Here is a 21132-nt window from a genome sequence, read left to right on the forward strand (position 1 = left end):
GTGGTGGTCAGGCATCCCAGCTTTCTGCTTTCCCTTCATTTCTCAATGGCTTCTAGTGGATATGTTCACCAAAACAATAGAGCAGATTTTATGAACAACCACAAAATTCAACGACCTAAGATGAATGAGTGAAGGAAGAGCCTGTTCCATGAGGGAGACATGGCTAGAGTCGGGCTGGCCAGGAACCCCAGAGAGGGTCCACGGGGACCTTCAGCCCCCCGAGATGTCCCCCATCACTGCCCAAAGGACAAAGTGGCCAGCACCGACCACCAGGAGGAAGGCCTGAGTGTTCTCCAGAAGAAGCCTCTCCTCACAGAACCCAAAGGAGACCTTGGAGAGAGAGCAATTCTACGGGGGCGTGGGGATCACATTTAGATTCTTCTTAAAGGCTTTGCAAGGGAAAATATTTAAAGAGACAGCTGTGGTGTGGTTGTGGACCTGGATGAATCCAGAAACAGCGAGTGGAAGCAGCAGAGAGTTCCTTTACTCAGAGACGAGGCTCCCCGACCCTCCTATACCAGTATGCTGGGCTCCATCTTATGTAACACTTTTTTTTTTTTTTTCCTGGAAGGAGAACAGCATGAACTTTCCAAGTATGCAGACAGCTCTAAGTTCTTCTGGGTGGTGAAATGCCAAACGGATGGCAATAAACGATTGGGAATTTATTGAGAATGCAGGAGAGGTGAGATGGGCACACAGTCATTAATTAAGGGAAATGGTTACAATTTTATGGGCTCCATAAGGCTTCTGAGCTCAGTTGTGATCCTAACGGGCAGCTGCGGCCAGGCTGGCGTGATCAGAGCCCACACTGGAGTTGGACACCCGTGGGGGGTGGAGGGACCATGGACCACGGGCTCACACCAAAGACCTGTCATCCCACCATGGGACTTCATCGGAGCCCCTGTGCCCTTCTGAGCCTCAATCTTCTCATCTGTAAAATGGGGTTATCATCTGAACATTGAGTAGCACCTATGCACATGGCGGGGTTATATGAATGCCTCTGGAGAGGTTTCAGGAGGCAGAGCTGCATGTTAGGGCAAGAACAGTGCCTTTAAAGCAGACGGATATGGGTTCAGATCCTGGGTCTGCCATTTATGAACATGTGGCTCTCTGAGACTCAATTTCCCCATCAATAACATAACAGGAATGATTCTAACCACCTACAGTGATGTGAGATTCAGGGGGATAGAGCCAAAGAAGTATCTAGCAAGGTGTCGGACTCGGGCTTGGGCCTTTCTGAAGATCCGTTTCCTTCCCCTTTTCAAAGAAAATACGGGCTCAAAGACACATATTCAAGGAAGTCTTGCTTCACTGCTGTATTTTGAGGTTCAGCCATGGAGATGAGCTCTCCCAGCTCTCGGCTGGTGTCAGTCAAGACAGAACCTGCCAATGCCCATCTTTGATGTGGTACGTGGGATTCTGAACGCGCCCAATGGCCAGGCAGGGCGTGAACTGGGACTGCAAGGGGAGAACACTCTCAAGCTTCCCCAAGCAAAGCACCTGGTCCAGAACCCAGACCCCACTGGGCCTTAACACATGTACAAGGGGCTTGCCTTCCTGCCTTGCTCTCTGTCCTGTAGATCCTCCAAAGCCCGGGGCCATGGGGTTTCAACAATTTCTTTCTCTCTCAAGGCCCAGTAAAATGCCTAGCATAGAGTTGGTGCTCAGTGAATGTTTGTTGAATGAATCTGATGGATGCATGGATAGATGGATGGATGAATGAATGGATGGATGGATGAATGGATGGATGGATGGATGGATGGATGGATGGCTGGCTGGATGGCTGACTGGCTACATGGGCAGATGGCTACAACTACATGTTTGTCTCTTCCCTCACAGATGCTGCAGGACATACAGGCTCTCTCTCTGAGACATGAAAGCCAGGGGCCTATTGACATCCAATATCCCTCTCTCTGGGAGTCCCCGAATCATTTTCAGAAGAGCTGTAAGGAGTGCCATGGGGTGCCTAGGTGGCTTAGTCAGTGAGGCATCTGCCTTCAGCTCAGGTCATGATCCCAGCGTCCTGGATCAAACCCCATAATGAGCTCCCTGCTTAGTGGGGTCTGCTTCTCCCTCTGCCCCTCCCCCTGCTCGTGCTTGCTCTTTCTCTCAAATACTGTAAAATCTTAAAAAAAAAAAAAAGGAGTACCATGGTGGAGTCATCCTTTCAGCCATCTCCACGGTTATTGGCTGACATCACGCAAGTTGGAGGGAGGAGACTCCCAGGCCAGCTGCTTGTCCACAAGACCCCAAGCCAGTGGCCCACTGTTGCCCTGTGACACTGCTCTCTTCCAGTTCTCCTTCCAACTACCTACTATTTTTTGGTCTCCTGTGGATCTCTCAGCAGTGGGGTTTCTGCTCTTCTCCCTTTATTAACTCCCACCAAATCCCAATAAGGGAGTCAGTCTCAGAACCTCCCCGCTGCCCACAAGTTAGAGTCCAAACAAGGCACGTGAGCCCTTTCTAACGGGACAGCCACCTGCCTTCAGAGCCTCGTCTCTCAGGGCTCCAGCCATTTTCTCTGTCCCCACCACGCCTTCTGAGGCTACCCAGTCCTGCCGGGGACACACTTCCCTCTTTGCTCAAATCTATCGCCCTTCAAGACCTGGCTCAAGTCTGAAGTCCTCCAAAGCCTTCCTGCAAATTGCTCCTTTTAGAAAATATGGGAAAACCACAAAAGTCTGAAGGACAAAATAAAAACTGCCCATCACAATTCCACAACCTACAAATGACCACTATTCATATTTCTCTTCCTTCTTCCCATGATCATATTTTTAATATGGTTGCGATCACAGTTTTATATTGTTATTCCCATGTATCATTATCTCCTAAACAACTTTCTGTGCTATTGGGTTTTTTATGGTAAACATCATTTAAAATATTTGCATAATATTCCTTAACTCATTTCCCTAGGTATTTGCATTTGTCGGTAACAGATTTATTGAGATATAATTCACAGACCATACAATTCACTCTTTTAAAGTGTACAGTGCGATGGTTTTTAGTAAATTCATCACCATAGGCAACTTTAGAACATTTTCATCACCCCAAAAAGAAACCCTAGACTCGGTAACTATCATCCCCTACTTCCCCAACCTCCACCCCAGCTCCAGAGAACCACTAGTCTGCTTTCCGCCTTCGTAGATTGGCCTATGCTGGACACTTTGTATAAATGAAATCGTGTCATATGTGGTCTTTTATGACTGGCTTCTGCCACTCAGTGCAAGGGTTTCAGCTTCACTGCTGTTGGGCTATGTATCAGTATTTTATTCTTTCCTATGCCTAAAAAATATTCCACTGTCTGGAGATGCCACATTTTATTTATCCATTCATTAGTCGACAGACATGTGGGTTCTTCCTACATTTGGGGAATAATGCTGCTACGGGTACTCACGTGTTCATGCGGACATACATTTTCAGTTGCCTTTGTATATACCTAGGAATGGAGGAGCTGGGTCGTATGGTAACTGCATTTAACCTTTCAGTAACTGTCAGACTGTTTTTCCAAAGTGGCCACACCATTTCGAATTCCCTCCAACAGCGCGTGAGGATCCTGATTTTTCCCCATCTTCGCCAATAGTTGTTACTGCCTTCTTGGTTTTTGCCATCCTGGTGGGTGTGAAATGGCAGCTCATTGTGCTTTTGACCCGCAGTTTCCCGAAGGCCAGTGAGGTTCAGCACCTCTTCATGTGCCCACTGGCCACCTGTAGATCTTCTTTGGAGAACTGTTTTCAGGTCTTTGCCCATTTTTTAATTGGGTCATTTGCCTTTTTATCATGAGTCATAAGTGTGCTTTTTATATTCTAGATATGATTTCCTATGAAGATAAACGATTTGTAAGTATTTTCTTCCAATTGTCTTCTCACTTTCTTGATAGTGTGCTTCGAAGCACAAAGGTTTTTAATGCTGATGAAGTCCAATTGAGCAACTTTTTCTTTTGTTACTTGTGCTTTTGGTGTCTGAAGAAACCACTGTCAAATCCAAGGTCGTGAAAATTAAGCATATGTTTTTTTCTAAGATTTTTATAGTTTGAGCTCTGACATTTAGGTTTTTTAGTTTATTTTTGCCTATGGTATAAGGAAGAAGGCCAACTTCATGCTTTTGTATGTTCATCTCCAACTGTCCCAGCACCATTTGTTGAGAAGACTATATTTCCTATTGAATTATTGTGGCCTTCTTAGCAAAAACGAATTGATCATAGATATATGTTTTTTTCTGGACTCTCAATTCTTTTCCATCCTTATGCCAGTAGCACACTGTCTTGATTATTGTTATTTTGCAGTTAAGTTTTGAAATCAGAAAATAAGAATCCTCCAATTTGGTGGTCCTTTGGCAAGACTGATTTGGCTTTTCTGGGCCCCCTGGGTTTCCACACGAATTTTAAGAAGTTTGTCAATTTCTAGAAAGAAGCCTTAAATCTGTAATCAGTTTGGGGAATACTGCCATCTTAACCGTACTGTCTTCTAGTCCATTGATGTGGGATGTCTTCTACTCATTTGGACTTTCTTTAATTTCCCTGAGAATGTTCTGCAGTTTCCAGAGTATAAATTTTGCATTTCTTTTGTTCAGCTTAGGCCTAAGTATTTCTACGCTCTTGGATACTCTCGTAAATGGAATCGTTTTCTTAAGTTCCTTTTCCAATTGTTCACTGCAAGTACATAGAAATATAATGATTTGTGTCTTTTCAGTTTGTTTCTTGTACTTGTTGTGTGCGTTTATTCGTTCTAATGGTTTTTAGTGGATTCCTTAGGATTTTCCATACACAAGATCATGTCATCTGCAAACATATTTTTACTTCTCCTTTCCAAACTGGTTGCCTTTTATCTGCTTTCCTCACCTGACTGCCCTGACTAGGTCCTCTAGTACAACGCTGAATAGCAATGGGGAGATGGCCGTCCTTGTTTTGTTCCCGACCTTAGGGGCAAAGCATATAGTCTTTCATCATTAAGTATGATGCTAGCTTGAGTTGTTTGTCATTGCCCTTTACCCGGTTAAGGAAGGTCACTCTTGGTTGGTTGGATGTTTTTATCATGAAAGCATACTGGATTTTATCAAATACTTTTCCTACATATTTTCGATGATCTGTTTTCTTTATTTTACCAATATGGTGTGTTGCAGTAATTACTTTTCAGATATTAAACCACTCTTGCATTCCAGGGATAAGCCACCCTTGGTAATGGTATATAATTCTCTATAATGGTGCTGGGTTCCATTTGCTAGTATTTTATTAAGGATTTTTCATCCATATGCATATGAAATATTGGCCTGCAGTTTTATTTCCTTATATGTCCTTGGTATCCAGGTGATACTAGCCACTTAGAAAAAGTTAAGAAGTATTCCCTCTTCTCTTAGAAAGTTGTGCAAAGAGTTGTTATTTATTCCCTACATGTTGAGTCGATTTCAACAATAAAGCCATCTGGGCCTGGGCTTGTCTTTGTGGGTAGTTTTCTGCTTACTAATTCAGTCTCTTGTAAGTTGATTCAGATTTTCTGTTTCTCTCGAGTCAGTTTCAGTAGTTTGCATCTTTCTAGAAATTTCCCTTCACTTATCTGACTGATTAGCATACAATTATTCATAGTATTCTTTTATAATCCTTGTACTCATGAAAGATAGGTAATAATGTTCCCTCTTTCATTTCTGATCCTAGTCACTAGAGTCTTCTTTTTCTTGATAATCTAGCTAAAGTTCTGTCAATTTTGTTGATCTTTGCAAACACCCAAATTTGGATTCATTTCTTCTATCTATTGTTTTGCCTATTCTCTATTTCATTTGTTTCTGCTGTGATCTTTATTCTTTCCTCCCTTCTACTTGCTTTAGGTTTAATTTGCTCTTCTTTTTCTAGCTGGAAGACCGGGCCTATAGCCAGCCCTGGCTGCCAATGACCCCGGGTAAGGAGAATGGAAGAGTCACACCTGATAGAAAACAATCGTGAATTGTACCCCCAGGGACAATAGTCAGTAAGGAAGGAGCGGGAGTGGTTACAGAGAGGGTAAATACCGGCTCCGTACAGCGCCCTGACTCTGTAGAGACAGGGCTTATTCCTGGCCTGCTCCCACACCTGTGTCTGAGCCAGTTGGCCAACAGGGGCTGCTGAGACTAGATGGTCTTAGCTGTAAGACTTCAGCAGAAGGATAAATCTGCAGCAACTTCAGACAGGCTAAGGCATCTAGCATGAAACCACAGAGAAACAGAAACGTGAAAAGCCAGGACGCTCATGCACATTCAGCCATGGAAGATTCTCCAGTAGCCTGAAAGCTCTAGACTGGAAACGGTAGCCAGCTGCACTGGACTCCACCTCTACACTGGCTCCCACACAGACCACACAGTGAGGCCCAAGTCCCTTAGCATGTCAAGTACAGCGGTACGAACAACTGTGTCCCCCAGCATTCACCTGTTGAAGCATTAACCTCCAGTATAACTGTATTTAGAGATAAGGCCTTACAGGAGGTAATTCAGGTTCGATGAGATCATAAGAATGGGGCCCTAATCCAGTAGTACTGGTGCCCTTATAAGAAGAGAGACCCAGGAACGTGCACACATAGAGGGAAGATCATGAGAAGAGAAAGCAAGAAGGTGGCCGTCTACAGGGCAGGAAGAGAGCTCTCACCAGAAACCAACCATGCCAGCACCCTGAGCTTGGACTTCCAGTCTCCAGGATTGTGAGATAATTTCTGTCATCTCAGCCCCTGGGTCCATGGTCTTCTGTTACGGTACCCTTAACCAACAAGTACAGTAGCCATTCAAATCCAGGCTCCCAAACCAACCATTCCAAACTCATCTTCTGCCATGTACTTTAGACTACAGTTGCTGAAGAATGCCTGTCATTTTCAGAACATACCTCTATGCCTGTATGAAAGGGCTCCCTCTTGCCTGCAATGCCCCTCGCCACCTTCACGAGCCAACTTAAACTTTTCTCTGAACCCCCGACACAGAGCGTATGGTGCCCACAAACACCACAGTGCCTGGAACTGCCGCCTCAGTACATGAGCACGGATGTCTGTGAAGGCAGAGACAGAGCCACTTCACGTCTGTATCGCCAAACGAGAATGGGGGACAGCACAGGCAAGGAGTCCAGAAGGATCCTTGAGTCTCCAGGCCGTATCGTGGGCCTCCAGTGCTGCTGCTGAGCTTGCATTTGGAGCTCAGTTAATCCTGGTGACTCATCTCCCCACATCACACGAAGACGCAGACCTCATGCCCAAATTCTGGTGTCCACTCTGACTTTGAGGCTAAAATGGAAATCCCCTTCTGCCATCCTGCAGGCCCCACTTGCACGTGCATTTTCACATACAGAATTTTACCTTCCAGTTAAATTGGCTAAAACACAGCCACCTGGTCTCTTGGGGGATTACCTACGGGGAATATTCTTATTCTGGGTGTTACCAACGCCTTCAGGGATACATCTGGATTCTGGTACTCCAGTTCCTGAACAAAAAAGTCAGCCCCTCTGATCTGCACTCAGTGGAAATATTCTGTTCTTTTCCTCGAAAATCATGCCTCTGGAAGGGACTTTGGAGAATCATCTAACTCAATCATCTGACTCTAAATATGAGAAGTTCATCTATTCATTCAAGAAACATGTTTAAATCCCTTATTTTGTGCCAGGCCAAAACTCTACGAGGGGGTAGCACTGGAGTAGAGAGCATAACACTAAACATGACCGAGCGCCTGGGTGGGGCCGTCAATTAAGCATCTGACTCTTGGTTTGGGCTCAGGTCATGATCTCAGGGTCAAGAGATCGAGTCCAGTGTCGGGCTCCCTGTTCAGCATAGAGTGAGCTTGAGATTCTCTCTCCTCCTCTCCCCCTGCCTCACCCTCCCTCCACTCACACACTCTCTTTCTCTCTCCCAAATAAATAAATAAATAAATAAAATCTTTAAACAACAACAGCAACAACATAAACATGACTTCTGCCCTGGAGAAGCTCAGGGGTTGTTCCACCATCATAAGATGCAAAGTGTCCTAGAGTTATATAAAATGCAAAACCCTCTGGGAGCTTGCCTGAAGGTCTAAGAGATGGTACTTTGTCTAAAGTTACTCAGAGGCAGAGGCAGAAATAAAGCTTGGACGCTGGTTTTCTGACTCTTGGACAAAGGTCTTCTCCCCGTGTGGTAGAATGTCAAAAGTGGCCTCATTCGTGTCCTCCACTCATCCTTGCTCCTTGGGTGTGCCCTCGCACACCACCTCTGGGCTGACATGCTCTGACAGTAGGACCCTTGCACACTTTATCCCAACAGAGACTTGAAAAGCACGTGTACATTGGGGTTTGCTCTCTTGTTGTTCTTGAAACATTGCCACCCTAAGACCAGATCTGAGCCCACCTGATAAAGGGTGCCAGACCACATGCAGAAGAACTAACGAGCTCCTGACAACAGTGTGCTGATACCAGACCTGTGAGAAAAACCATCCTAGACCAGCAAGCCCCTAGCTGGCCCGCCAGTGCCCACAGAGCCCGTGGCTGACCACAGATGCATGCGGAAGGTCAGCCAAGAGCAGCAGAAGAACTGCCCGGCTGAGCCCAGCACGAATTGCCAATCCACAGAATCACGAGCTAACAACATGTTGTTACATAGCAACGGGTGACTAATGCACGCCGGACTGCCCCGCCCACTCCAGATGCAGTAAATGGCAGGATGGCACTTGTACCAGTTAACCGCGTCGCTTACAATAGAAACATTCTACACATCTGATTGCACATCAGGACCAAAGGAGACATACATGCCTGAGACGGAAATGTCTTAGGACACAGACTACTGGAAATGGGGTGGATGCTTCTACTCAGGTTTGCTCGCACTGACTTCCAGCTTTACTTGCTAAGGCTGCTTTGGTCTCCTTGCCGGGCAAGAGTGTACCTCACACACTGTCATGGAGGTTTCGCATGAGATCAACGTGTCTCATGGTCCCAACTATGCGTTATCTCAAAAAGAATTTCACCACCAACAGCTCCCTCGTGGTTTCTTGGTTCCTTTACCTTGTAAACTAAGCACCCAGCATCTATTTCTATTAAACTTGTGTTATTTAGGGAGTTTGAAATCTCACTGAAATAGAACTGAGGAGTTTTTGTTTTAAGTCATCTCTACACCCAACGTGGGGCTCCAACTCAAGACCCGAGATCAAGAGTCCCACGCTCCAATGGCTGAGCCCGCCGGGTGCCCCCAAACAGAACTGAATCGTTGTTTAACTGTTAAGGGAAAAAACAGTAAATAGGCTGAAGACTGGGGGAAAGCATGCAGCTGTGGTCATGGAGGAGAGCCATAAAGGTGGAATTTATAAAGATCATTCTTGGCAGGGCGCCTGGGTGGCTCAGGTGGTTGGGCGTCTGCCTTCGGCTCAGGTCATCACCCCTGGGTCCTGGGATTGAGCCCCGCATCGGGCTTCCTACTCAGTAGAGAGTCTGCTTCTCCCTCTGCCTCTGTACCCCACATCCCACCCCTGCTCATGCTCTCTCTCTCTCTCTCTCGGTCTCAAAGAAATAAATAAAAAATCTTTTAAAAAATAAAAGATCATTATTGCTTTCACTGTAGGGCTTATGTGACTGATGCTTGCCAGGAGGGTGATGAGAAGTAAGGGATAATGGTGGGTAACAGACAAGCCCAACACACAGTCCTTCCTCACAGCCTGCCAGACTGATGGTGGAGGTAGCCAAAGAGATCAAACTAAGTAGTAAGAGCCCACACTCACACCTCATTTACTACGTGCCTGACATGAACTCTGACACATATCTGACCCACACAACCACCCTAGGGAAAAGGTGCTGGTGCTCCCCATCTTAAAGTGGCAGAGATTGGTCAAGGAAGGCCTACAGTCCCACGCCTCGTCCACGTGGGCCTGGTCTGTTCCCCATGGTCTGTTCACTGCACTATCTCACTTTGCACCCCAGAGAGACCAGCTTTCCCTGAAACATGTCTCTTCAAGATCAACTGAACAGGATAAACAGAGCAAAACTTCCAAAACATCTAAAGGCAGCTATTTCCTAGCCAGGGGTCTTCCACCTCTAATCCAGTAGCGTGCAAATGGCCTGGGGAACCGACCTGCCTTGACAAGGCAAGATTAACCAGAGGCTACATGAGACCAAAGATAGAGTTTTCTCCCTGCCTGCAAGCTTTTCTCCTTCTGTTCCTCCCCCTCCCGCCCCCTCTGTATTGCAGGGCCCCACGCATCCTCTGCCTCATCCTCCTTTTACTCTCCTAGAGCTTTTCTGGGCCTCTCTTCCTCCTAGAATGCATCTCTCTTCTTGTGTGGCCCCTGAGTGCGTCTCCTGCCATCTTTCTGAAGTTCATCAACCCTCATTACTCAGCATCCTGGGGCATCGCCTAGGTGCCCACATGCTTCTAACCACTGAAAACAGAATCACCAAAATAGAGATCTCGTCAAAAGTCTTCCAGCAGCCAGGAGGGAGGTGGCCAGTTAAGGCCTCTCCAAGCCCTTCCCCAAACTGGACATCTGTTGAAATCCTTATTGCGAAGGGCTACCTTGTGGCTTAAACCCATGAGAAGAAGGCGTGGGAGCAACTCCTGGGAGACAGCATTGCACAGAGGAGAGCGTGTGGTCAGGACCTGGCCCCCGGGCCCACGCCAATCCCCTAGGTGACCTCATGTTTACCCTCTGAGCCTCAGTCTTCCCATCTGATGATGACACCTGCCCAGAGCCTTGGGGTCAGGGACTACCCCCAATTTGAGAGTCCGATGGAGCCTCTGATCCATCTTCCTTTCCAGAAAAGTGCACATACTTGACATACCCATGATGTCAAAAGGCTCACAGACTCCAACCCTCTAAAACTTTCCACGACCTCCTAGGGGAAGTCCCCAGGGCCAGGGAGGGCTGGGGAGCTCTGAGGAAACCCCAGCACTCCACTCTGACTTCCTCCACCAGAAAAGAGAGAGCTCTGCCAGTGACGTGCTCACATGCCCCTTTCCTGGCTCGGAGGAGACTCGTTCACTCATTAACACACATTCACGAAGCTCCCGCGGCGCGCTGGCCGCTGTTCTAGGCACCAGGGATACCACACGCATGCGCAGAGAAACAGCATACTGGCACGCCTGCATTTTGGTGGGAGAAGCACACCGCCATCTCAGGAAACTAAGCCTTGCTCTGGGCATTGCACCCGACATCTGCTCTCTGGAGGGAGCAGCACCAGGGGACAGACACGCGAGTGCCCTCCCAGTAACACAGGTGTGACTTCAAAAGTGATCCATTTCCATCCTGATCTCTATGAATCCTGCCCCATGGAGATGTCAATATTTCTGGTTTTGGAAACTTGTTCAAGGAAAAGGAAGGTCCAATTCCCCCTCAATCGAACATCAACTGAAACTATATTTTTCCAAACCTTCTTTCTTTCCTTCTGTTCATCCCCCTTCTCCTCTTCCCTCCCCCCTGCTCCCTCCCACCCTCTCTCCCTCCCTCCTTCCTTTCCTTCCTTCCAGAAATGTGGCTAGAGCTGTGATCCCATGAGAAACAGTTTGTTTACACCTTTTTGAGGAAGGGGAGGCACGGTGTTTCATCACCGCACAGGAGGATTTGCTGGGCTCACACGCGGGAGAGGCGTGCAGGGGCCGGCAACGAATGTGAAATGGGGCAGCTGTAAGTAGAGTGCGGGGGCTCACAGCTCTTGTCACGGCCCTCCTGGCTCCACACAGCCCCCTGCTGTGTGTGTCTCCGGACAGAGAGAACAATGTCACCCCCAGTCCCTCAGTGACCACCATCAGCACCCCACCCCCACCCCAATGAACAAGGCTGTGTGACATGAAAAGAACCTCTTACCAACAAGAACCTTGGATGACCCTAAAATATGGGACAAGGGTCGTCTTGTAATCTCAGCTGTAAAAATTCGCACCACTGAAGACCACTTCCTCCATTCATACAGTAACCGATGGTGTGGGTTTGCCTTCACGGACAAAGTGCCTCTGGGATTGAGCTCTAAACCCCGAAGGTGCTGATAAATAGACAGCGGTGGACAACGGGGGCTATTCAGGAAGCAGCTTATTTTGCTATTTTTTTCTTAGATTCCACTGCAAAACAAAGCCAGATTTGTATCTGCAGAACATTCTTATAGCAACTGGAAGAAATTATCCCTTAACGAAGCTGTTGGAAAAATCAACTGCAAGAATAGCAGCCGGCCCTTCCTCTGGCCATCAAAAGATCTTTGCTACTTGAAGAGTCTTAAAAAAAAAAAAAAAAAAAAAAAAAAACCACCCAGAAGAGATGCCCTATTTAAAAATAAGGCAGTTTGCTATGCTGTAACAAAGGCAAAGCATCAGAAGCAGAAACAACAGCTCATACGAGAGAAAGAAACTTCGGAAATTCTTAAAATAGGCAAAAGAAAATCAGATTGCTACTGAAAAGCTGATTAATCTGATCTAAAATAGTGTCATTGCTATAAATTCAGATTGAGGTCCACTTTCTCAGAGCTTTGGTGTAAATTGCATAAAACAACAGGTTAAGACAAAGGTGCTTCATTTTCGAGTCCTCGTTGGACTCCTTTCTCTCACCTTCATGAAAATGAACTTGTCCCCATCATTAATAATTTTTTGGGACTTCAGTTTGCTTGGCCATGCTCCCTCTCCTCCGCCTCTCCTACTGGTTTATTCCAGGGATGGTGCAGGGAAGCGCCCCCGGGGCCCCAGCGGTCCTCACCTGCAGAGAGTAGAGTGGGCCTCTTCGGAGCGGTGGTGATAAAGGGGTGTGTGGGGAAGGAGAACCCTGCATTCCCTGTGCGCCTGTCACCTGGGCGGGCACCTGGGATTTGTCCTTCCCCCACCTGCCATCACCACCAGGAGTGGGCAACTTTAGTCCTTCCACTGCTATCACATGGAGCCACTACTATGTGGGGACTCAGCACTCTTCACCTGTCCCCTGGATGATGGCAAACACCTTCAACCAGCTGGCTGTCCAAGTGACAAGTCTGTCTCCAGCACTTCCAGCTTAAAACTTATCCACGGGGCCCCCACCCCCTTAAGGTTCAAGGCCAAGCCTGTAGCTCAGCCTGCAGCCTCCCCCACTCCCCCCCCCCAGGGCTTGGCCCCTCGCACCCCTCTAGCTTCCTTAGGCTCCGCCTTCTGCCCAGCAATACCATGGCTGAGGTTCCTGAACATCCCACACAGCCCATGCATTCCTGCTTCGGCTCCTCCCCCCGCATGCCCTTCCTGAAGGTCAAGTGCACTGGCTGAAAGGATGAGTAGGCGCTGAAATCCAGCCCACGTTCTGCTTCCCAAGGCACACACCCGAGGGGCTAGGTCTACCTGGATGGACCCCTTTCCCTCATTTGCACAAAGGCTCTGCAGGGCTCAGCTGTTGTCCTATCTCTAGGGGCCTGCCACATCACATCGCAATTATCCCCGTGTTCTCCTACCCCCACCCCTTCATCAAACAAAGCGGTCTTTGCCACCCTCTCCCCACGCTGGTGCCCAACACAATGTCTTGAACATGTAGACGTCAATAACTAAGTGTTGGCCGAACTGGCCAGTTGAACGGGAGGCTGACTGTGGCTGAGCAAGAAGAGCAGGGAGGGGAGCCCCAAGAGCCTGTCTTGCTACAGAGGCTTCCGAAGAGCCCCAGAGCTGTGCCAGCACCTGACAACCAGGGAGCAGGTCTCAGGGTCTGGGCCTGGGGGGAGCCGGACGCTCCTCACAGCCTTGGAGTCCAACAGAACAGAGTTCAAAATGGCTCCTTGGAGGGACAAAGAAGGGATGGGATCTGGTCCACCCTGAGGGTGTAGCAACCAAAAGTAATTGATGCAGTAACACCTAGCCCCGTAGGTGGCAGGAGCTCAGAGCGGGGAGAGGTCACGACAGCTGCGGGAGGCAGCAGGGGACATACAGGGAGGCGGAGACACTCAGAGATGTAAGCAGAACGCGCAGAACCTTGCCCAGAACACCGGACCAGTGCCGGAGGCCGGGGGGCAGGGATGGGGCACTAAATAACTGACTTACAAACCGAAGGAGGAGGGGAGCACAGGAAAAGCCAGGCTGATCTATGAGAACAAAATTCCAGAAGGCAGCAGGGGTCAAAACGATGTCCAGCCAGAGGGTGGAGATGCTGCGTCCCGTGGTCTGGATCCAGCTGGCTGGGAGCAGCCCTTATCTTCTGGAGCCACTGGTGCCACGCCCAAGGGGCAGTGGCTGATGTGAGGAGGACATTATGAGGGTGGCAGGACGGGAACGTGTTTAGTAGTGTTTAAATATATCCCAGCTTTGAGGATTCACTTATTTTCCAGGTAAATTTGCATAGGTGGGAGGAAGTGTCCTAAAGCGGCATTGCCCAAAAATGCAGCTACAAGTTGTGAAGGCTTTGTGGAGAAAGGGATCGGTGCGATGCAGTGCAGAGGAGATCAGCTGAGCCCCTCTCTGGGGAATAAGGGTTAAGGAGAGGAGTAGTGGGAGCAGGGACCTTGGTTTATTGATTCTAGATCCACCAACAATGGCCAAGGCTGAGAAATGATGCCACATGAACCTCATTAGTCCCCTTCCTGCCATGTGCCCCAGCCCAGCCCACACGCCATGTCACCAAGAGGAAGTCTTGAGAACCTCGCCAACAGCACACCGCCTTGGACACAGCCCAGACTGGTGGAACCGGGAGGGGAGAGGCAGCGGTGTCTGCATACGGGTGTGGTGCCGGGTGACTGGCGGGAAAAGCCGGGTTTCTGAAACTGAAGTCAGACGCCAGAAAGAGAAAGAGCACAAAACCAGCAAGCTCTGGAGAAGGAACTCCGGGGGCTTCTGTTCTGGAAGGTCTCTGAAAATGTAGGGGAATTTGGAAAGAAATGCTAAATGAAACTTTCAAAAATGAGTCTCTTGTGATTCCAGTCAGTCTCCTTGCAGGGTGTGTGCCTCTGGACCCCTGCGAGCCAAGGGACAAGGGACAACCGCACTTTGGAACAGCTCCCCCAATAAACCAGTTGTTATCACCATGGAAGTTAGAGACAGGAACGCTTGTCAGCTCTTCAAAGCTGAGGGGCTGCCCAGAGACCAAGTGCACAGAGGGAAGTATGGGCTTTAAAGAAAGATGAAGGGCACCGACGTGTGTATCCAACACACGCCCACTGCAGATAACCAGGCAAACGTGCTCCGGCCCAGGCCCAGAACCAGCCGTCTGCGGGGGGCTGCGCCTGCGCCATCGCACAGTTGCAGGGGGCTCCCTGGCCCTCCTCGTCACACAGAACCAAAGGCAGCCTTGAAATCCTCAAGCTGAGTCTGGTTTCCCACCACGTGGGGCAGGCGCACTTTCACTGCTCTGAGCGTGGCGGGGTAACACGCGGAAGTTGACATTTAAAGTTGTCCTTTAATGGACTAAGGGCCACGTGGCCGACTGAATGCAAAGGTGCTAAATGCCACTGCTCTGGGGCGCAGGAGCTCGCCAGGCAACCCAACCCCCACCGGGGCAGGTCTCAGTCTCCCTGCTGACATCAGGGCTGGAAATGTGCTGAAGAACCGGTATGTCCCAGTCCGAGATGCCGCATCTATATCTGGATAAAGCAGCCACTCCCCCAGGGCCTCCCAAGATTTTTGGCTTCCAAACAGATCCGTATCTTTCATCTATTTCCCACTTTTAGTAATTATGAGCAAACGATTAGGGAGAATTCGTTACTCTCTTTAGGGTGAAGTGATCTTCAGCCGTAATGAGAAATGCAAGAATTGATCAGGAAGACGCTGCTTAAAAACACGAAGCCTGTCTTTCTCAGTGTGCATCAGGGGCAACTGACTCGGAGCCACAGGGTGCTGAACTGAATCCAGCTACGGTTGCTGGGTCATCGTGGGCCTGTTCTCCCACGTGTAAAATGGAAATAGCCGTGGCAGCACTGGCCTCACAGGTTGGTGTGGGGTCCAGATGAGATCGTGTGTGTAGAGAGTCGAATCCAGACCCCGGGACGTATTTGATACGCAATTAACATGAGATACTCAACTGACATAATCCTGCCTTAAGTGTAGCACTTGTTATCCTGGAAGTACTGGCGGAGGAGTGGGATTTGCCTTGACACTGCCACACGTAGGCTTCAAAGTCTCTGGCACGAAATGACCCAAGGCCGAGCCTCTGGCCTGCTATATTAAACACAGCGTCGTGTTTGGACACACACGTTAGAATGACGATCCCAAGAAATGCTTTCTTCTTTCTCAGGGTCCAGTTTGAGAGGCTGGCATTTATAAAGACATCATCTGTTCCCATAAGCAGGTTAGGCCGGTTTCCCAGCTATGGCTGCCACGTGTGACCCAGTGTTGCTCTGAGCCCCTGCAGGGCTGGCGTTGGAGCCCAGCAAGGCCCACAAGGCCCCATTTCCATCATTTCCTTGATGGAAAATGTACAAAGTAATTGAGCTGGCAAAAAAAGAGCAGAAAGTTCCAGGTGCCCTGAGGCAGGCCCCACGAGCCGGAGGCAACTCGCCGAACACAAAACCAACCCAAAGCAGTGCAACCGAGAGGGGTGCACACAGACCCTCGTGTAAGATGACACCCAGGGTGGCTTCGGAGGCCTCATGGTCCTCTGTGAGAAAGACTTTGTTTTTAATGGAGCAGAGTGCAAGGACAGAGAAGAAGGTAACGTTTGTTTGGGTTTTCCTACAGACGGTAGAGCAGAGAAGGCCCTGAGCTGAACTGGAAAAAGGGCCTCGAGGACCCTCCCCAGAGGGTATGGTCTGAGGCCAGTGGTGACTTGAGTTCCCCTCCCCCTTCCTGCCAGCAGTAGACAACGGTGTGGAAACTCCACAGCAGAGATGTTCCAGACAGGAAGGCGGGTGTGCATAGTAGCTGCTGCCGCCCGAGCAGCCGCTCTCAGTTCTGAAGACACGGACACGCTCTCCCGCCAGTCGGCACAAGCCTCTGCTCCGAGGCCCTCGCTGCTCCCCACCACTCCGGCTGCCACGATGCCTCCTCCAGGAAGCCCGAGCCCTCCACAAGATCCAGAGATGAAGCCACAGGGTTAACACCTGCCACAGGGGGCCTCCAGGAATTTCTGATTGGTCGGGGCTGGTGGTGAAATGGTTTGAAGATCACCCCTGACATTGGCCCGGACTCCCTATGATCCGCAGCACCTCCAGGGGGTAGAGGCAGAGTAGGTGGGGGGGGGGGTCTCCCGGTCACATTTCTCTCCCAACTCCCAGGACCCAACTGCCTCAGCCACCCTCCCGAGTTCTTACTGCCATCGGCAGCCACTAGATGCAAACCCTGACTTCCCAGAGACAGCTCGGTTCAAACTACCAGGGGCTGGGCCGGGGTGGGGGGGGTTGTCACGGCTAAGTGAAGCAAAAACAAAGGAGCAGACAGAATTCCCCACAGTGCCACGTCGGCGTGGAGATTGTGAAACCCACGCACAGCCAAGGAAGGGCAGCCAATTCGGCCACTCCCAACCCATTTGCCCACTGCCTTGCGAGACCCCCGCCGGAGACCCAAGGCCCTCCTTATTTCATTGACCTGGAACTAAGACGGCCTCCCCACTCAACCAAGGGTAGCTCCCAAAGTCCGGGACCTGGACATCAAAAATGTGTACTTCCAAATCTTTGTCCTCTTTTTGTAAATTGATCAAATAATGCACCATATACCAGAAAGTTCTTAGAAAATTAAACTGAGAATGAGCAATTCTACAGCCAGTTAAGTCAGAGTGGAGAATTAATGATGCCTGACAACACTTTCTCTCTCTCCCTCCCTCTCTCTCTTCTCCCCCTTCCTCCCTCCTTCCCTCCCTTCCCCACTCTCTCCATCTGACACATATGCAGACATACACACTCTCTTCTCAAGGAAATCCTCAAGAAAGATACTGCCAGAACTGGTAAGAACCATTACCAGCCCATTACGATAGCCAGTCTAGAGCTGCCCCGAAGCTATGGTTTAAACCAGGTCTTTAAAAGTCCCTATCTCTGTGTTTTTAATGGGCAACCACCTGGATTACATACACCTTGTTGAAAATATAGCAGAGGCTCTATGGCTCTGCTAGGGTCAGGTGACTACCGAAACACAGAGACAGAATCCACATCAGACCGTGTCCCCTAGGAGACCACAGGCCTGCGAGGCAGGTAAAATATCCACGGGACAGGTGATGCTCACCTGTCACCAGGCCAATTGGTTACCACGAATAATTTCTTTCCCCGGATAACACAAACAAGCAGGGTTTTCCCTGTTTTGTACAAAGGAGGGGAGCAGCAGGAGACCAGCTGTCTGATGGTGTACAGTCCCAACGCCTGTTTCTAATAGCAAGACAAATCCTTGATGGAAAATGTACAAAGTAATTGAGCTGGCAAAAAAATCAGAAGGAAATACCCAGTCGTACACGTACGACACCTCCGAAGCTCGGAATCAAGCAGGAAAAGAGAAGGGAGATCACTCTATAGATACAGTCTTGATTTTCCTATCTGCTTAGCTGGCTTTCTGGAGCTGTTGGGTTTGATTTTTAAAGGAATGCCTGTACCACAGGAAATCCACTCCGGTACAAAAAATAAAGTCATGTGGAATTTTTGAACACGGCCATACGGTAGAATCCGTATCCTAGTTGTTATAATGAAAATAGAACTCCTGCTTCTTAATTAAAAAAAAAAAAAAAAGATCAAGTTTAAGTCTCAGCTTTGTCAGCACCGCCGAGCCTGACGTGAAGTAGGTCATGCAGAAAGCGGCCCCAAAGGAGATGCCACATGAAGAAGGAGGAGAGGCAGGTGAGAATGTTCCGGCGTGCATCTGGGGCAGCCTTACCTGGGTGTGCCCGTCGGTTTCCAGGACCTGCAGAACAGGTACTGTCCGTCGGCATTGACCAGGTGAGGGAGGTCCTGGTACGGAACGCTCTGCGGGGTCCGCCTGGGAGAACCTTCCTCCGGCATTCTGAAAGGATCTTCAAGTCCTTGAAAGAAAAGAGGACATATTCCAAAGTCAGAAATATGGCAAAACACACAGAGATGGGGAGAAAAGCCTTGTGGGGTGTCAGTAATATTTTTTAAGCAGTTAAAAAAAAAAAAACCCTCCATCTCAAAGATTTTTAAAAACCCATATATTTCTTGCAATCTCTCCGAGACTGAAAAATCCCATTTGTTCTTAAAAAAATGCTCACTTTATTTTTTAAGTGCCTCATTACAGCTTTTTCCCCCTTCCCATCTGTGTTTATTTTAAATCATTTCAGGAAACTTCATCTTAAAGACTATTTTAGCTGTAATCAAGTGGAAATTATAGTCAGCTCTGTGGGTATAAAGACCCAGCTGCAAGAAGACCCATCTATCTTAAAATCCCCAAGGAAGTTTCAAAGGGGCACAATAATGAGGTGGATGATACTCCAATTAATTCCTCCTGTCTGAAATTCCAAAGATGCCATGACAAACCTGTTTCCATCGTGTCCTGGCTTTTGCATTCCACAACCACGACAGCACAGGGGATCAGAGCCAGGCAGATAAGGGCTGTTCCCTCATGTCAGCGGTCACGGGGCAGCATTCAAGCGGCTCCCAAGCCCCTGTCCCTCACCCCGAGCCCTGCCCCCAGAGCCTGCCTTTCAGACTTTAGGGGTGTCTAGCCCCGGAGCCTGCTGCCAGCTCGCACTGACAAGCTCTCCGGAGCTCCCCTGCTTACCCAGGGGCGGGGGACATGCGCCTGCGATGCCCCACTACTAGTTTAGGTCATCACTTTCACTACACAAACCCATGGGGGGTTCAGGGACAAGAGGGGCTCACGAGCCCGGCACCCCCTGCCCTGGGAAACTGGGAAACTAGCTCCGCGCACACCGAGGCACCTCGCACACGCACAAATGCGGGTCCCCGAGGCAAAGTCACCCCCGAGGCTCCTAACAAACTTTGCTTGCTGCCTGTCTCCAACAGCGCAGGGAATGGAGCCCCGCAGCTGTCACCGGGAGAGCCACGGGAAAAACCAGGAGACTTCGCCGGGCGTGTGCACGGGGACGGCGGGGACAGGGAAGATGGAGTTGACGGGGACAAGTTGGTTTGGGGGCTGGTGCGAGGGAGCAGGGGAGGGCGCGCGCACACACGCGCACACACAGACACGCGCACCACACAGACACGCGCGCACACACGCGCGCGCACCAGGGGGCGCGGGAGCCCACGCCGAGCGTGCGGGGGACCCCTGAGGCTGCTCCCCACCCCTGGGGACGGCACTTGCTGGCTGGGGCGGGGGCCGGGAGGCAGTTACCGGGGCCACGAGCGCCGCTGTCGCGTTCCCCGAGCGCCGCGGGTCCTCGTCTGCGGCGGGCCGGTGCCGGGCCGAGCTGCGCGCCGCCGGCTCCGCGGCGACAGGGCGCGGCGTCTGCGCTGCCACTTTATCCCCGGGCCAGCTCGGCGGCGGGGGCGGCCCGAGGTGGGTGGGGACGCGCGGGACCGGCGGGCGGTGCAGAGAGGCGGCGCCCGGGGCCCACGTGTGCCTGGCCCGCGGGGAGGAGCGGGGGGCACAGCCCGCGGACCCGGCCACGCGCTCCTCCCCGCCCGGCCTCGCAGGAGGCCGCGCCCCGGGGTGGCCGCCCGGGGACCGTCACGAGGCCTAGAACCCAGCCGGGCTCACCCGAGTGTCAGCGCGGTAGGACTCGCCACAGCCCCGCGCAACACACCTAGCGCACACAGACCCACGTAGGGACACACACGCACACCACACATACAGACTGCAAACGTACACGGACCACATGCGTGCACAGACCCACACCCAGGACCCACATACTACACGTACAGACACAGACAACACACAGGGACACATGCAGATACACGCAGACGCTACATGTTCGCAAAGACACACCACACATGCAGGCGTGCTCATAGACGTCCCCACAGATACACAGGCATGGGCACACAGGGTCGTGCAAACAACATACAGTGCGCAGAGACACGCAAACACATACATACGCAATACACAAAGACAGACACGTGACATCGAGAGATACACAAACGCACACAGACGCACACAGACGCACACAGACAAGAGCACAGAGTGATACACTCATGCACGGACACCCGCAGACCTCTCCAAACATGCAAACATGACATGCACATACGGGCAGACGCTCATAAGGCACACACACACACACACACACATTCACACCCCCACAGAGACACACGTGGTCAGACACACACATCAAAAGCTGGGGTGGGGGTGCACAGCCCCCCAGGAGGTAGGGTAGAGGCAGACTGGTGTAGGCCTCATCCCTCCACTTGCATCCCCAGCAACTGTCCCA

General features: G+C 50.2%; 1 protein-coding gene across 3 annotated transcripts in view; it reads right to left on the bottom strand.

Annotated features, from left to right (window-relative positions):
- The window catches only part of MGLL (monoglyceride lipase), a 112608-nt gene extending 92218 nt beyond the window's left edge, over positions 1-20390 (bottom strand). Inside the window, exons 1-2 of one of the 3 annotated variants that reach the window (XM_087866724.1) lie at positions 20103-20390; positions 18669-18813 (exon numbers count right to left, since the gene is read on the bottom strand). In XM_087866724.1, coding sequence (XP_087722850.1) covers positions 18669-18793 — 125 coding nt within the window. In that variant the 5' untranslated portion in view covers positions 18794-18813; positions 20103-20390. Of the gene's footprint in view, positions 1-18668; positions 18814-19285; positions 19412-20102 lie in introns of those variants that run through there. The other 2 variants (XM_087866725.1, XM_045812293.2) reach the window with 2 other exon arrangements.
- Between the last annotated feature and the right edge of the window lie 742 nt (positions 20391-21132).

The sequence above is a fragment of the Ursus americanus genome, chromosome 14, assembly GCF_024610735.1.
Source record: "Ursus americanus isolate L20-20 chromosome 14, mUrsAme1.1.p, whole genome shotgun sequence".
Taxonomy (NCBI): domain Eukaryota; kingdom Metazoa; phylum Chordata; class Mammalia; order Carnivora; family Ursidae; genus Ursus; species Ursus americanus.